The following is an 18530-nucleotide window of genomic DNA, read 5'->3' on the forward strand; positions in this document are numbered from 1 at the left end:
GTCAATAATGTAAAAGGGGTCAATACACGCTATTAAGAACTGGGGTATGTAAACTTTTGATCAGGATCATTTGGGTAGCTTTTGTTGTGATTTTGATTTAAAAAGAGTAAACGCAATAAATTACTAACCATGAGTGAAAGAAAGGTTTTTGTGTTATCATTCAAATTCTCTGAAAAGAAATCCTAATTTCTACCAGGGTATGCAAACTTTTCAGTAATATTGTGTCAACATTGCTTAAAAAAACATTAATACACTATTACATTGTGTTTTGTTTTACACTGAATTATAAATTAGTCTTTATGAATTATAAATCATAAACTCAAAAGAGAGGGCTGAATAAAAAAAATATTTAACATTTGTTAAAAAATCTTAAAAACTATTTATAGTTAATATTTTACAACAATTAAGTTTAATTAGTAAATTAGTATGTAACAATTCTGCACAGCCAGCTCAGGTGACTCACTGATATGCAATATCTATAACTTGTGAAACAGTAGAACGTCTTAGCAAATGTTTTTATTTGGTCCACAGCTTTGCCTCTTTCACCTTCAAAAACATCAGTTCCAGTATTTTTGTGTTTGATCTTCACATACAAAGAGCATTCATGTTTGCACAGAGTATTTGCTTTGCAGTGGTTCAGTTTGCTGAGTATGTAAAATGGGTTACAACAGCAGCTCCAATCACCTAAGCTCACATTTATCAATGTTTTAAAGCTGGACAAGATCACAGGAGAAGTGCATTACAGCTCTCTCATGTGTTTTTACTGCTTGCACATTTTATTTGTTTATGTTTTTTAGTACTTAATAGAAATTTGAAACTATTCATCATTTGGAAATGTTTATAAACGTTTACACTTTTTGTACATTTATGGGAATTGTACTTTTTGCAAAGTGTGTGTAAAAGTTGATTAGTTGAGTGTATTCATATTCTTTCTTAAAACATAAAATCAGCAACAAGTAATAGCAACAAGAACAGCATATTAAGACACTCTACTAAATATAATTAACTTTGCAAAGACATCTCCCATAAATGTATTAGTAGGCAGTTATGTTAGGGTTAATAGAATGCAATGACATATCCATAAGGTTTCCTGTCTGGAAGGTTATTTATAGATTGTAAATGTCTAAAGCAGACATAGTATGAAGTGTTACCGTATATGACCGCATATATAATGTGGGTATACATACCGTACAAACATATACAAACATCTTCTAGCATCATCTCATATTTAACTCAGCTATTTGAATATTTATGAACTAATCGGTTAAACATAATGTCCGTTACTAATTTATTAAATTATTATAAAGGTGTTTCCCCCCAGTTCACTTGTACTTGCATCCAAATTCCAATAAAGGACCATTTTCACTAGTTCCGATCCATAATTTATTATTATTATTATTTCGACAAATCAAACTTTTTTTCTTTTTAACATGCAATACAAATACCTCTATGGCATCCCAAATAAACATCATGCAGAGCACAAAAGTCCAGCCCAGAACTGTCAAATATTAACTAAGTTAAATACTTTCTTTGGCGAGTTTCTTCATATCACAGTGTGAGCAAACTAGCAGAATGGGGAAAATGAAATCAAGTCTTGCTTTATGTCTTTGGATATGCTTCACCGTTTATGTTTCTACATCAAATGGTAAGGCATTTCTTTTTGAAAAGAATTAGTAAACTATTGCATACAAATTACATAAATGATGCCATTTTCTAATGGACTAACAGGATGCTCTGAGATCCCGGTGGTAGAGAATGCAGAAGTTGCTGAAAGCGCCAGAAAAACCCAGTACTCTCAGGGTGATACACTTGAATACAATTGCAGACCTGGCTATGCCTCTCTGATAAAAATCATCTACAAGTGCAACAATGATACATGGGGAAAATGGCGTGGTGAAAAATGTTCACGTGGGTATACATGACACACAATTCATAAAATACTTTTCATTTTAATTGTGAGCGTTTGAAGTAATCTGAGTAACTTAGAATTTTCTTGGTCTTTCAAGGCTGAATTCTCTGAATTTTGAATTGTATCTTTTGCTTCTGATTCATCACAAGTCAAACGCTGCGAATCACCTCAAGATCTTCCAAATGGTCGTTACATTGTTAAAAGTGGCAGGGGTTTTGTTTTTGGAACGGTCATCCAGTATATCTGCAATGAAGGGTGAGTATGTAAATTCATATTTAGACAGATGTATCTGAAAATATAATCTTATGTGATATATTTTTCAAGCTACCAGATGATGAGTCGATTTGACACCAGAACATGTCGGGATGGTGGATGGGACAATCAATTACCTGCATGTGATGGTACTGAAAACAATCACCTAAACTCTTAAAGGTTTCAAGATGCTGTTTTAACAGTGATGCCAAAGAAGAATCAAAAGGGTTTCCAAAAAGAACCTATTCATTTTAAGTCTTAAGAACATTTTCCATCGTTAAAACCTTTTGTGTAATGGAAAGGTACTTCGTGGAAGCAAAGATTCCAATAAAATAAGCCATATATTTTCAAAAAAATGCAGCTGACACCAAATATTTATTTTATTTTTATATTCCTACTATAACCATAATGGCCATCTGAACTTATGATTTTTTTTCTCTCTCACTCATTAGAGATAAGTTGTGAACGAAAAGAGGCAGAGGGAAACCTTAGAGTGGAGGGACTCCCAGACAACCCTGAGGACTTGATCCGATACGGACACAGGTTGACATTTTCATGTGAGGGTTTAGGACTGAGTTTACATGGAAAGAAAGTGATCACCTGTCAGTTAAATGGAGAATGGAGCGACCCATTTCCTAAATGTGTCGGTAAGGTCACAGATTCTAAAGAACTCTCTACATTTGCAAGTAAATCACTCTCATGTAAGACAAAATTTCACCCTAGATGAAAACAAAGTCTACGTATTAATAAAACTTGAGGAAAGGTATTAGAGAATGTGATTTTAGTTAAGTGTTTTATTATACTGAATGTAATTCTATAAAATATTTGTGGATTAATAATAATAATAATAATAATACAGATTAAAGGAATAGTATAACCCCAAATTAACTCAAAAATAAAAAAAATTAAACAAAAAATAATAAAAGAACATAAAAGAAGGTTTATTTTGTAGACTGCTGGTAACAAAACTGATGACTTCTTTCATTGCATGAACACACAACAGCCTACTGTGATGTTCCATAGTTAATGTTAGGCTGTTTTAGCGTAAATGTTTATGGTTAATAAACGTTTTTGTTGATATCAAAAATGTCTACTTAATACATTCTAATTTAACACAAAAATAGCTTTCAAATATATTTTGTGGGATTAAATGTGATTATTTTGATTAATTGATTAATTAAAACATCATATAATTAATGAGATTAAAACGTTTCATTTGACAGCTCTGCTTTTGATTTAATTTTGTCTTATTAGAGCAGAATCTTTTCAACACTCAAGTGATCGATCATGTTTCCTCCTTCCTTGAGCCCTCCTCTTTCTCACTCATTTGTTCCTCAAAACCTTCCACGCTTTGTTTATGTGCTGTTTTTATTAGTAGTATAATTAGTTTTATTATTATGAGAATGATGTAGTAATCAGTATTCACAAACAAATGAGCTTTACAACATAAAATGCCCATTAACAGGATTTCAAAGGCGTCAGATCACCAAATACATATAATCTAATAAAAAGAAGTTTTTTTCTCATCTCTTTAGATGCATGTGAACGAAAAACTGTAGGGGGAATTATCAAAGTAGAGGGGTTCCCTGACAAACCTGAGGACTTGATCAAATATGGACACAAATTGAAATTTTCATGTGATGGTTCTGAATTTAATTTACAAGGAAAGAAAGAAATCACCTGCCAGCCAAATGGAAAATGGAGCAGCCCATTTCCTAAATGTGTTGGTAAGGACACAGATTTAAAACAACTCTCTACATTTGTGAGTAAATCACTTGTGTCAGACTACATTTCACAGCAGATGACAAAAAAGACTTTAACCACAGGCTAAAACATTAGATTTTTGCTAAGCAGCGATCAAGGTTTGGATTGACATGGGGGTGAGTAATTAATGACAAAATTTTCATTATGGGGTAAACTAATCCTTGAAAGGAATAGTTCACCCAAAAATGGAAATTACATCATATTTTACTTACCCCAAAGACTTCCTAGGTGTATATGACTTTCTTCTTTTCATTCTTCATACAGTACTTCATGTACAGTTCCTTTTCAGTTTGACGCCCAAGTCACATTGGTGAGAGACATTAGAGAGACCAATCCACTTTGAATGTAAACTAAACAAGCCAATGTACATTGGCATGCAATGATTGCATCTAGCTGCCACTGATCACAGCTAAGTATTATTAGGCAGCAGGTGCAGTGCATGTTTAGCTTTTTGCATCAGAGTTAATCAATCACAATGTTTAACTCCTGACTACTCTACTGAGAGAAGATGACTAAACCAGTTAAGCGCATTTTTTTGAGCTCTTGGTCTTGTAGGTATGGTGCATCAGTGGTGGTGATCTTTCCATGTTGAGGTTGCACACATTTGGCTGCACTACCCCCTGCTTTTGCTGCAAGTGACAATCACCCCATCTCCCTCCAGGACAGTAGTGATGTTGAATCTGATCTGGGAATGAGGAATTTGCTTTCCCAGGCAGTCTTGAGGGTAGGGCTTGAGTGAAGACCTCACTGCTCCCGAGCCCTTAAGACTGGACGACTGGTTCTTCAGGGTAATTCTCAATTCTTTCCAGAATTGCAAGAGGTGCTTACCAGGTCATGTATTGCACTTTTTTCTGCTCTAAACCAACCTCACCTCTCTTGATGGTGGTGCAACTAGAGCGTATAAGGTTGTAGCGGTTGTGATACAGTTGTGTCCTAATACCACCTCCTCCCAGCAGGGTGTACTGTGCCTCCCCTCCTGGATCTGTAGGTATTTGTCTGGTCTGTTTGGCAATGCTTACCTTGTCTGTGGAGAAGCTGCTGCTGTGCCACATCCACTAGTTAGGGATGTTAGTGAAGGCGGCTAATGTTCCTTCTGTGTGGAGATTGCAGTCCTACTGGCAAAGATTGCTACGATTATGACCGATCTTTGACCTGATTGTCTTAAACCGAGCCCTTCACCAATTACCATTCAAGATGTTACTGCAGAAAATGGTAAGATTGGTTTGCATTGATCGACCTGAAGGACATGTATTGCTGTGACTATTGCTGTGGTCTATGTTTGAAAGACATATCAATACAAGGTCCTGCCCACATGGTCCCTGTCGCCCCACGTCTTTATGATAGTTGCAGAGGCAGTCCTTGTTCCCTGAGAGAGCAAGGTGTTCGCATTCTCAACTTGTTCAACTTGTCTGGTTGGTGCTTACAAGGCAAGCACATGCTGGTCCACTTGGACATACACTCATCGAGCAACCATTTGTCCTGCCTCGAAGGATTGGGATGTGGTGGAAGATTCCACATGAGCCCAACATTCTTGGCGGCCTGGGCATAGCCGCCATTTCTGGATCTGGCTCAGACACCACTACCACACCTGCTACGCAGCCGAGCCATCATCCCCAGAGGAGAACCAAAAGAAAACAGGAGGTGCACCCCAACCTGCAGAGGGTCCAACCAGCTCTGAGGCAACTCCACCGGCTGCAGATTGCTTGAAGAGTGAGAATCTCCCCTTAAGATGCCCTCAACATGATCCTCAAATCACCTCTGATTCTACCTGATCACCCCGGGTTGACAGCTAAAGGATAATCAATATGTATTTTCATGGAAGTTCATTGACCATAAAACCTAAGTGTGGATCTAAATTTGAAGTGAATTTAGCTATCTTTAAAATGCTCTGATCACTCTGCTTTATTCCAGTAGTTTTAATTGTGTAAGATTGAAATAGCTCTTTAAATAATATATGGAGAATCGAATATTAAGGATAAGAGTTGATTACTCTAATTCAAAATTCCTAGAATACATTTTATTGACTAATCCATAATTGACTAATGCAGCGTTTACCACAATTAAGGGTATCTTACCAATTCTGTTTATTTCGTGATCAGCAAAATGGTATTTATTTATTTTCTTAATTATTTCCTAATTCTGAGCAAGGTAGAAAAGATCTGGGCAAAGTTTGACTTTACCATACACAACACACAAGATTAACTTTATCAGGTGTGTTTGATTATGGTTAAAGCAAAACTCTGCAGGGCTGCAGCTCTCCAGGACTGGAGTTCATCAGTTCTGGTCTAGTGGTTTGCTACTAGTTCCGAGAATCGCAACCTGAGAGAATTCACCAAAACAGAGATTTAGCTTATCATTAGCTTCTTAAAAAATATGTACCCATTCAGCAAGAGAAGGAAGTTTGTTTGTGTTACTGAGCTGACAGCAGGGTCTCGATGGGCTTGTCCGAGGAAATTACCACACATCCTGACTGACGACTTTAGGATTTCCTTGCAAGTGAGTGGTGGTTGCCTTGGTGATGAGTCGGTTGCATAGCTTTGGAAATTTAGCAGAGTGGAAGATGCACAGAGGGTGGTTGAAGATCTCGCTAGAGAGACACTGGAGTGAGTATCAGCAGTTTTTGCTCTCAGCAGTTTGTGTTGTCTGAGTCCTTGGTTGTTTGGCAAAGAGGTGTAATGAAACACAGCAAGTTTTCTTTTGTCGCATAGTTTTAAGCAGCTGATTTGGGAGTTACCCATGAGGTGGTCCTCCAATCACTGATGTCCTTCAGGGCAGATCCACGGACAGCATGGCTCTATCGTGCATAAATTAGTACTTTGATGTAACCTGTGTTGTAAATAGCGTTATATTAAAAAAGATTAATTGAATGAATTACTTTACATTAAAACGGGCGGTCCAGTCCCATGTGAAGAAAGAATCTCTTCAAGCTTTAAAAACTTTATAAAATTTCCTGCCACTCGTATCATAACAGATAATGAACACTCATTCATAATATGACATGGCAAATGTCACAAGCTTCCGTTCAACTTCAAATATCTTGCACGCATTACAAACGCTATCAAGCTTTCATTACACATCAAATATGTTGGAGGTCTATAGGAAATTATTTTTTTAACCTACAAATGGGAATTCTGATTGTCCTTCTTAAAAGTCCTTGCAAGTTTATATGTTTCTTTGTTTGAGAAACAAAAGGCGCTTTTTGCAATGGACAGGATATGTGGTCACAAAGGTCATGCTGTAGAGATCTGGGAATCCTTTTTGTGACCATTTGCGTTTGTAAATCAACGATTAACGATTTATGCTGGTCTGGGTTAAAGTTGATTTGTACATCTGGTCCACTAATGGACTCAGACAGCTAAAAGTTCAGTGTTGATTGGGTTAGTTTTTTAGAAGTTATGGTATAAAAAGACCAGACCTAGGAAGAAGGTCGTCCCCGATGTCCCGATTGATCAGTTTTACGACTCACAAACAGTTTAGGATGAGAAACTCTGTTTTTTTTCAACTTGTGTGTTTGTTCATTCAGGTCCTACAATGCCATTAATGATTGAATGTTATTTCTTCAGCTAAAGATGTTATTTGTAAGGAGGAACCACTCATCAATGTTGCCATTTTAATTGGACATCCAGTTATTGCTCCACCTTATAACCCTGGACACGTGTTAGTTTTTGATTGCACTGATGAGAAAATGGAGATGCAAGGACATCGAGCAATTGAGTGTTTGTCCAGTGGAAAATGGGATCACCCGTATCCAAAATGTAAAGGTATGAAACAATACTGTATTAATATATAATAACATAAGAGGTCATAGAATGCAATTTCTATTTTTCCTTTACTTTATTGGGGTATATAGCTACAAAATGATTTATTCTATCTAAAAGTGAAGGCTGATTAACACCGGGAGTAAACATGCTCATGAAAAATGCCCCACATGTCTACATCACGATGTGGGAAAATTTGCATAATGGAGCCCAAATGTGCACATAAAGAAAGAAGGCGTGTTTTTTCTCCAAAGTGACTTACAATTGAGAAATACAATAACAAGTCATTCTAAAGAGGCAAATAGACACAATAATTGTTTTCAACACAAAGTTTCAGGCATTGTTTAAAGTAAACAGTAGCTGGACAAGAAGAGGTTAAGGAAAGATTTTAATTTATTTAGAAAGAGGTCACGTGATGTCAGAAAAGTTTAAGCAAAAGCTGTTGCTTGAAAATTGTCAGGGATACAGCAGTCCAGATTGAGGCGAGAGATTCATTCCACCAGCCAGTAACAGTGTATGAAAATATTCTGAAATTCATTTTGAGCCTCTCTGTGATGGTGAGGCTTACTCGCTGATCTTAGGCTTCCGGAGGATGTAGATTCTTAAAATAAGAGGAAGTAGGTGGGCGCCGAGCCCATGGCTGTTCTATATGCTATATGCAAGCATCAGTGTTTGGAACTTTATGTAAGCTGTAACCAGGAGTCAGTGCAGGAAGATAAAGAAAGGTGTGATATTGGCCGTTTTGGACACGTAGCTATTTGCTAAAGCATCTCCAGCTCTACCAAGGAGGCTAAAGACCACGGCTTCTAACGTCAGTCTTTAAAGCACCTCTTTTGAGATCAGAGGAGTGAGGTTTACTCAAAAACAGCTCTAATTGGCCTACGACAGTTACACCAGCTGGCCAATAAGAGCAGGGCTTTGCTACAGGAACTACCGAATTTGAAAAATAATGTTTTATTTTTATCATTAAAGCATGTTAACATATTCTGTTACACCAAATAATAATCTTTAAAATTGTCAAAAATGAGAAGTTTGATTGACCCACTTTTGCCTTTGCAGAAAATGGCAGCACTTTTGGCCAGTACAAAACCATAGCAATACACTCAAAAAGTGCCAAAATATGAATCTACCTCGGCCTCTAGAATTAAAGAAAGAATTAGGGGCCTGTGGTAAAAAAAAAAAAAAAAATAATAAAGGAGGTTATGTTTTAGACTCATTGGGCAGCCTTTTTATAAAGCCTGTCTGAATTTATATATAGTGTTTGTTTACTTTCTTTAAAGGTTTATTGATCAGAAAACCCAAATGTGGGTCCAAATCTAAAGCTGTCATTAAACTGATTTGATTTTCTTTTAATAATGATTAAATTTTATTTCTTGATCTACAGAAACTCCCTGTAAGGATGAAAAAAACGATCGATGTTGAAATTTTAACTCAACATCCACGTATTGCTTCACAATATAAACCTGGACATGTTTTAGTTTTCCAATGCACTGATGAGAACAAGAAGATTCAAGGACAACGAGCAATTAAATGCCTGTCAAATGGAGAATGGGATCACCCATACCCACAATGTGAAGGTATGAAACAATGTCGTAATAATATATTTGCATTTTTAGGAAATGTTGAGATGTTTATTATCCATAATGTAGCCTATACAAAAAATAAAAATAATATTGTGATACAAAATATGAAAGAAGTAAAATAAAAAAATGTTAAAGGTGCACTAAAGCGATTTTTGCCAAACAATGTTGATATTTGAAAGTACCAAAACAACACACCCATACCCCTAACAGGACCCTCACCCCTTTTTTTAATCTCTCGCCACACGTGTGTATACAACCCTTGGAAAAAGTCAAGACGCTTGTTCTGACAAAAGCAATGCATTCTGGCTAGAAAATTTGTCCAATTTGATCGAGCTGCACTCCCTTACAAATCGCATGTGCCATCAGTGTACCTCGAGAGCAAAAGAGGATCAGCCACCGAAGTTCAAAATCTGCTGTGAGAGCCTTGTTGATGACATACTATAATAAAGTTGCCTGTTTATTTTACCAGTTTAATTCCAATAATGCTCACAAATCTGTTTTTATAACAGTAAAGCTATTTTACAGTATAGTCGCACTGCTGTCTTGAGTCATGCTTATCAGAAAAAGACACTGACAAAAGATATATATATCCCTACTTTATTGGTATGACAATACATACCAATGTACGAGACTTGGCTTAGACTTGGCTCAGAATGAAACATGGCATGACTCAAGCTATACTCACCAACAGCAGGTAACAACCCATTAATCAATAATTATTTATTTAAAAAAAAAATAAAAAAAATGTATGAAAAATTTGGCCACAACTGGGACCGATGGAACATGGTGAGTAACGAAATCACATGTTTCTGCAGTCATAAAAATTATTTATCTTACATCATCTGTTTTAAACAGTTTGATCACATTCTAGAGTTATTATTATGCATGAAAAAACTAATGCAACATTGATAGGAACACTGAGGTAAAAGAAAGAAAAATCCTTCCATCACCGCATTTCAAAATTGTTACTTTTTTGTACATTTTCGAATTTCGAATACCATTTTGAAATCATTGATACGAGTATTATAACATCATTATTGTGCTATTTTTAACATTTGAATTTTTAATTTAGCACAATATTTTGCCATTACAACATATTATTGCCATTTTCAACTGCGATTGGATTTGTATTGTATAAAAAAGTTTGCCATTATACCACCAGTCACTATTGTGACTATCACTCTATGACCACACTCAAAAAAAATAAATATATGCAAATGCATAAATTAATGATAGAGACCCTAAATATAATTTAGCAATTCAATCAATCCAATAATAAATGAATATTTTAAGTTTACAGCAGTAACAACAAATTATATTTTATTATATGATATAATTCATATGATGTTTTAAATAAGATTATGATTATCTATAATATAGACACTCAACATAATATATCATATTTGCAATCTGAATCTAACCATGCCATGTCAACAAATAGAAATTTAGCCATCTATTAATTATCATGTTAGTTACTGTGCACCCAAAAGCAGGTGCGCTTTTTACCACAAATTCCATACTTTTACATGTTGTTTGTTATTGAAATCACTGTTGCTTTTATTATCTTAAAGAAAACTGAAAATCATAAATAAGACTTTTGTCTTAAATATGCATTCATTTAAAAAGTCAAAGATTAGTCAGATATGCATGTGCATCTTAAATTTAGTCATTTAGCAGATGCTTTTATCCAAAGTGACTTACTAATGAGGACATTGGAAGCAATTCAAATCAACAAAAGAGCAATGATATGCAAGTACAAACCGGATTCCAAAAAAGTTGGGACACTATACAAATCGTGAATAAAAACTGAATGCAATGATGTGTAGGTGCCAACTTCTAATATTTTATTCAGAATAGAACATAAATCACGAAACAAAAGTGTAAACTGAGAAAATGTACCATTTTAAGGGAAAAAATATATTGATTCAGAATTTCATGGTGTCAACAAATCCCAAAAAGTTGGGACAAGTAGCAATAAGAGGCTGGAAAAAGTAAATTTAAGCATAACGAGGAGCTGGAAGACCAATTAACACTAATTAGGTCAATTGGCAACATGATTGGGTATAAAAGAGCTTCTCAGAGTGGCAGTGTCTCTCAGAAGCCAAGATGGAGTAGAGGATCACCAATTCCTACAATGTTACAGCAGAAAGATAGTGGAGCAATATCAGAAAGGTGTTACCAGCGAAAAATTGCAAAGACTTTGCATCTATCATCATCAACTGTGCATAACATCATCCAAAGATTCAGAGAATCTGGAACAATCTCTGTGAGAAAGGGTCAAGGCAGTAAAACCATACTGGATGCCTGTGATCTCCGGGCCCTTAAACGACACTGCACCACAAACAGGAATGCTACTGTAAAGGGAGAAATCACAGAATGGGCTCAGGAATACTTCCAGAAACCATTGTCAGTGAACACAATCCACTGTGCCATCCGCCGTTGCCAGCTGAAACTCTACAGTGCAAAGAAGAAGCCATTTCTAAGCAAGATCCACAAGCTCAGGCGTTTTACTGGGCCAGGGATCATTTAAAATGGAGTGTGGCGAAATGGAAGACTGTTCTGTGGTCAGACGAGTCACGATTCAAAGTTCTTTTGGAAATCTGGGACGCCATGTCATCCGGACTAAAGAGGACAAGGACAACCCAAGTTGTTATCAACGCTCGGTTCAGAAGCCTGCATCTCTGATGGTATGGGGTTGCATGAGTGCGTGTGGCATGGGCAGCTTGCATGTCTGAAAAGGCACCATCAATGCAGAAAAATATATTCAGGTTCTAGAACAACATATGCTCCCATCCAGACGTCATCTTTTTCAGGGAAGACCCTGCATTTTTCAACAAGATAATGCCAGACCACATTCTGCATCAATCACAGCATCATGGCTGCGTGAGGAGAAGGATCCGGTACTGAAATGGCCAGTCTGCAGTCCAGATCTTTCACCTATAGAGAACATTTGGCGCATCATAAGAGGAAGGTGCAACAAAAGAAGGCCCAAGACGATTGAACAGTTAGAGGCCTGTATTAGACAAGAATGGGAGAGCATTCCTATTTCTAAACTTGAGAAACTGGTCTCCTCTGTCCCCAGGCGTCTGTTGAGTGTTGTAAAAGAGAGGGAGATGCCACACAGTGGTGAAAATGTCCTTGTCCCAACTTTTTTGGGATTTGTTGACACCATGAAATTCTGAATCAACATATTTTTCCCTTAAAATGGTACATTTTCTCAGTTTAAACTTTTGTTCCGTGAGTTATGTTTCTATTCTGAATAAAATATTAGAAGTTGGCACCTACACATCATTGCATTCAGTTTTATTCCACGATTTGTATAGTGTCCCAACTTTTTGGAATCCGGTTTGTACTAAAACAAGTCTGAATTAGCGTAGTGTTGTGCACGTAGCATTTTTTTATTTATATAACAGAAAAAATTGAGTGTAAACTAGTGTTAGAGGCCTGTTTTTATAATTGTACAAAAAAAAAAAAAAAGACTTGATGTCTCGGCTTTAATGATGATGATCGCGTTCCAGGCAGGTTTTGAGGCCGTGAAGTCACGACTTCAAAAGCATAACCCATCAATTTCACCGACTGCAAGTGGTTATTCCAGCAGGCAGTATAGTTTATCTCAAACAAGCCTAAAATGATACACAAGAATATTCAAAAAAAAGCCAACACGGATAAATTGTGTGAGATTAAACAAAATCAGTGTTAATCCTATCAGGAAGAAACAATGCAACCTCTTTGTCTGATTTAAACCCTTCCTGCTCCTCGAATTCTAATCAGTGCTGGAAAGCTGCTCTGATATGTATTTGGGTCCCACCTGCTGCCTTATCGTAACCCCTTCTTTTTAATGTTTTGTTTTCTGATATTTCCATCTTTATTAGGTGTCATCTCTATTTATACCAGATCTATTAACATCAGTACCGTGCATAACAATTGAGCACTTCTCTGTCATCACAAAATGTTGATTGGCTGCCAGCGTGATTTAGAGCGCGATTTTTTCAAAATCCTTTTAGTACACCTTTAACATCTTTGTGTTATTCATAAAAAAATTGGCAATGGCTTCTTAAAATTAATTGTTCGTTTTTTTCTGCATCTCTTCGTAAGATGATTACTAGCTAGCCCCAGTCTCCACTATACAGAAAGAAAGAAATATCTTGAATACAGTTGGGCATTGACTCCACTATTTACTATTTAAGGAATTGGTTAACCGTAATAATATGAAGCTCTGAGTAAACACATTTTTGCGTGTAATTAAAAGCATGCAAATCTTGTTTCAGAGATTAGATGTGAAATTCCACATAACCAGAATGTGTTCAAACCATCTGATAACTTCTTCGGAGATATGAAACTGGGATCGAAACAAATTTACTCTTGCGAGGCTGGGTATGAGAAAATGGCAGAAGAGGCCACATGTACACGAGACGGATGGACACCAAAACCACTGTGTGCAAGTACGTTCTTCTTTTAAATTTCATTTGAAAATGAATTAAAAAAATTATACTTACAGTTACACTTCCCTACAAATGTATTGGGACAGCGTGGCCAATCCATTTATTTTTCTGTCTGTAGACTAAAAACAGATATTTACGTGCTAGATTTTTATTCTGGGTATCTACATCTGAATCTGACACACAACTTAAAAGACCTTTTGTTTGAGCCCACCCATTTTTCATGTGAGCAAAAGTATTGGAACATGTGACTGACATGTGTATTTTGTTACCCAGATGTGTCCTATAATTATTCAAACAATAATTAGCAATGAATGTCTACACTCAAGCTGTGTCCAAAATGGCATTCTACTTGAGTAGGTTTTTCGAATATGACGTCTCTTCTCCCATGACCTCATGGGATATTAAAGTGTTCATTGTATGTGTACTCCAGGAAACAATAGGTTATCTGGGTATTTTTTACCTACTGTTTTTTTTCAATACTATGAATTCAGACATACTACTCGCCTACGCATACTGTTTTTAATATACTATATAGTAGGGAAGTATGCAATTTCATTATACAGCGACAGTTTGAGATTTGGGCTTTGTCTGTATAAGGTGCATTTATAGCTAAGATGTAACCACAAAAACCAGAGAACTGTCTATGGGTGAAAAAAAGCTATTCACAAGTTCATCCTTAAATATAATCTGATTAAGAAATATTAAGCATATTTTGGCATGCTGACCTGGGTGAGGGCTCTGTGTCTATGTGGCCCAAACCCATAGAACCCCCTCTATCCCAAGCATGGGATGAAAAAATGAAAAGTGCGGAGTTGGGATGGAGAAGGAATGCAAGAAAACTGTGATTATTTATACACACACGCAGTGCTAGTTGAGATGATTAGCTCAGAAAGCTACACCTGTGCCTAACTGACATTGCACATACATTGGCCATAGTTGCCTCAACCATTTGGAATGTCCTGAAGAAGGAAGCTACTGATGTGCAAAGTAACAAACATCAAAACAGGTAGACCAAGGAAAACAACTGCAATTGATGACAGAATCATTGTAAGAGCTGTCAGGAAAGACCCTAAAACAACTGTGAGATAAGCAACAACATCCAGAGGGCAGGAGTGAAGGTATCACAATCTGGAGTTGAGAAGACTTCATGATCACAAGTACATAGGCTACATCAGAAGGTGCTTTACAAAAAGTACAGAGATGAGATGAGAAGTTTTATGGACCGATAAGACAAAGATTAACCTTTACCAAAGTGACAGAAACGTTTGGAGAAAAAAAGGATCTGCTTATGATCCCAAACATATGATATTCTGATATTCATCTTTTGATGTCAAACTCAAATGTTTTCAGTCTATAATAAGAATAAAGCAATTAACCTCATTTACCTAATACTTTTGGAGGAGTGTGTGTGTCTGTGTGTATATATATATATATATATATATATATATATATATATATATATATATATATATATATATATATATATATATATTTATATACTCACCAGCCACTTTATTAGGTACACCTGTCCAACTGCTTGTTAACGCAAGTTTCTAATCAGCCAATCACATGGCAGCAACTCAATGAGTGTGGACATGGTCAAGACGATCTGCTGCACCTCAAACTGAGCATCAGAATGGGAAGAAAGGTGATTTAAGTGACTTTGAACGTGGCATGGTTGTTGGTGCCAGACAGGCTGGTCTGACTATTTCAGAAACTGCTGATCTACTGGGATTTTCACACACAACCATCTCTAAGGTTTACAGAGAATGGTCTGAAAAAGAGAAAATATCCAGTGAGTGGCAGTTCTGTCGGGCAAATGCCTTTTGATGCCAGAAGTCAGAGGAGAATGGCCAGAACTGATGCGAGCTGATAGAAAGACAACAGTAACTCAAATAACTGCCTAACTTCGTTACAACCGGAGGTATGCAGAAGAGCATCTCTGAATGCACAATATGTCGAACCTTGAAGTGGATGGGCTGCAGCAGCAGAAGACCACACTTGGGTGTCACTCTGTCAGCTAAGAACAGATAACTGAGGCTACAATTTGCACAAGCTCACCAAAATTGAACAATAGAAGATTGGAAAAACATTGTCTGGTTAATGGGTCTTGATTTCTTCTGCAACATTCAAATGCTAGGGACAGAATTGGGTGTCAACAGCATGAATGCATGGATCCATCCTGCCTTGTTTCAACGTTCAGGCTGCTGATGGTGGTGTAATGAATTAACCAGGGGATATTTTCTTGGCACACTTTGGGCCCAATGAGTACCAGTTGAGCATAGGTGTCAATGCCACAGCCTACCTGAGTATTGTTGCTGACCATGTCCATCCTTTTATGACCACAGTGTGTACCCATCTTCTTGTAAGGTGTACCTAATAAAGTGGCCAGTCAGTGTATATTATATTATATATATATATATATATATATATATATATATATATATATATATATATATATATACACACAATACTATGCAAAAGCTTTAGGCAGGTGTTAAAAAAATACTGTAAACAAAAAAAATTCTGAAATATGAATAAGTATTATTGTTTATTTTTGTCCATTTAAATGGAGGCCAATAAAAGAAAAATCTAAATCAAATCAATATTTGGTTTTGCACTTACCTTTTGCACTCAAACCAGCATCAATTCTTACAGGTACACTTGTACAAAGTCAGGGATTTTGTAGGATTATAGTCAAGTGTGTGATCAACCAGATATACCCAAAACAAGTGCTAATGAAAACCAATGTCACGTGGGGTTGAAACCCAGTCATGGCAAAATTGAGCAAAGCAACAAGACTCAAGGTAGTTATACTGCATCAATGCTGTCTCTCCCAGACAAAGACTTCAAAAGCAGACTGGGGTTTCAAGATGTGCTGTTCAAGCTCTTTTGAAGAAGCACAAAGAAACGGAGCAACTTTTGAGGATTGTGGTCGCAGTAGTCGGCCAAGGAAACTTAGTGCAGCGTTTGAAAGACACATCAGAAGCTTATTACGCTTTAAAGATCGGAAGATGACGAGCAGGATGCCATTAGCTCAGAGCTGGCAGAAACCAGTGGGACCCAGGTACACCCATCTACTGTGTCTACAGGCAACAGTGAAGCATGGTGCAGGTTCCTTGAACGTTTGGGGCTACATTTATGCAAATGAAGTTGTAGATTTGGTCAGGATTAATGGAGTTCTAAATGCTAAGAAATACAGTGTAGATACTTATTCATCAGGGAGACGATTGGCCCCAAATTTATTCTCATGACAGTCATTAAGAATTATCTTCATTGTAAAGAAGAACAAGAAGTACTGGAAGTGATGGCATGGCCCCCACAGAGCCCTGATTTCAACATCATTGAGTGTGTGGCAGGATTACATGAAGAGACAGAAGGATTGTGAGAAAGCCCACATAAACAGAAGATCTGTGGATTAGTTCTACAAGATGTTTGGAGACAACGTATTACCACCAAGTTCCTTTCAAAAACTGTGTGCAAGTGTACCTAGAAGAATTGCTGTTTTGAGAATGGAAATATTGACACCAAAATATTGATTTGATTTAGATTTCTCTTTTTTTCATTCACTGCATTTTTGTTCATTTATAAAAAATAAATGTTTAGCACTTTCGCTTTTGAAGCATTCTTTGTTCACAACATTTTTTTCCACACCTGCCTAAAACTTTCGCTGAGTACTGTATATACACATACATACATATATATTGTGTGTGTGTAGATACATACACACTCCCTCCTAGTGTGTGTATACAGTATTTTTAAAATATCTTCAACATTTCATTTAATTTGATTATGTAATTTTCATATTAGATTTAAAAAATGCCATAGTTTCTTAGTGATGACAGTCTCAAGGAAATGCTGGGCCTAAATCAATTGGTGATGCATTCACTGCATGTTATTAAAAGCCTGTGAATATTGTTTCAGAGAATACATGCCTGAAATTCCACGTGGCCAGCATGTGAATAGACCATACAGAATACTTCAGTGAAGAAGAATTAAAACGAGGATCAAAACACATTTACTCTTGTGAGTCTGGGTATGAAAAATGGCAGAAGAGGCTACATGTAGTACGAAGACGGATGGACACCAAACCCCACTGTGTGCTAGTATGTTCTGCTACTAAATGAAATCAGAAGCTCAATTGATCAGTTGTACAGTTCTGAGTTTAATATATAATATATACTATTTTTTTAGATTATATCTTGAGCGCATTAAACATATGTTTTTCATAAAGCTTTTTTAATGACCTCATTATCATATTAGAGGTCTACTGATGCCATGTTTTCTTTGTGATGCCAGTTTGAGAGAAAATGAGGGCCACTACCATTTGGTGATAAATTCAATGAATTTTTTTAATGAAAGCATGTGTATTTTGATTCAGAGAGTACATGTGAAGTTCCACTCACTCAGCATGTGTGTTTAAAGCACAGGAAAGCTTCAGAGAGAGAACACTTAGTAGGATCAAAACACATTTTACTTTAGTGAGTTTGGGTGTGAAAAAATGGCAGAAGAATACATGTACATTTTAGACGGATGACACTGAAGCCTACTGTGTGCCTAGTATGTCTTGGCTGTTAAATCTCATAATATGCAAATGTACGAAATCTATTATATGATATACAGTTCAATATATAAAATGAAATACATTCTTTTGAAATATATCTTCTCACCATATGCAGGTTATGTTTCAAACTTGAATGTTTATAGTATTGATTTGAATGTTTATAGTATATATTTTTATTTTTTTCTATATTTTTATATTTGCTGTGTTGTACATTTTATTTTTTTGGTATGTTGTACATAATTCTCTTTATATCTGTCT

The 18530-nt window shown here is 36.3% G+C and overlaps 1 protein-coding gene across 2 annotated transcripts; it reads left to right on the forward strand.

Moving 5' to 3' along the window:
* Positions 1-1512: 1512 nt before the first annotated feature.
* On the forward strand, positions 1513-14090 carry LOC122327890 (complement receptor type 2-like). 2 transcript variants are annotated; one of them, XM_043223556.1, is made up of 9 exons: positions 1513-1645; positions 1729-1908; positions 2059-2164; positions 2234-2310; positions 2614-2808; positions 3697-3888; positions 7489-7686; positions 9068-9260; positions 13535-13740. In XM_043223556.1, the coding sequence occupies exons 1-8, from the start codon at positions 1573-1575 to the stop codon at positions 9103-9105; spliced, it is 1059 nt and encodes a 352-aa protein (XP_043079491.1). In that variant the 5' UTR covers positions 1513-1572; the 3' UTR covers positions 9106-9260; positions 13535-13740. The 2 variants fall into 2 exon arrangements, with proteins under 2 accessions (XP_043079491.1, XP_043079492.1); XM_043223557.1 differs by lacking the exon at positions 3697-3888 and having other exon boundaries at positions 13535-14090.
* Positions 14091-18530: the final 4440 nt, after the last annotated feature.

Source organism: Puntigrus tetrazona, chromosome 22 (assembly GCF_018831695.1).
Source record: "Puntigrus tetrazona isolate hp1 chromosome 22, ASM1883169v1, whole genome shotgun sequence".
Lineage (NCBI taxonomy): Eukaryota > Metazoa > Chordata > Actinopteri > Cypriniformes > Cyprinidae > Puntigrus > Puntigrus tetrazona.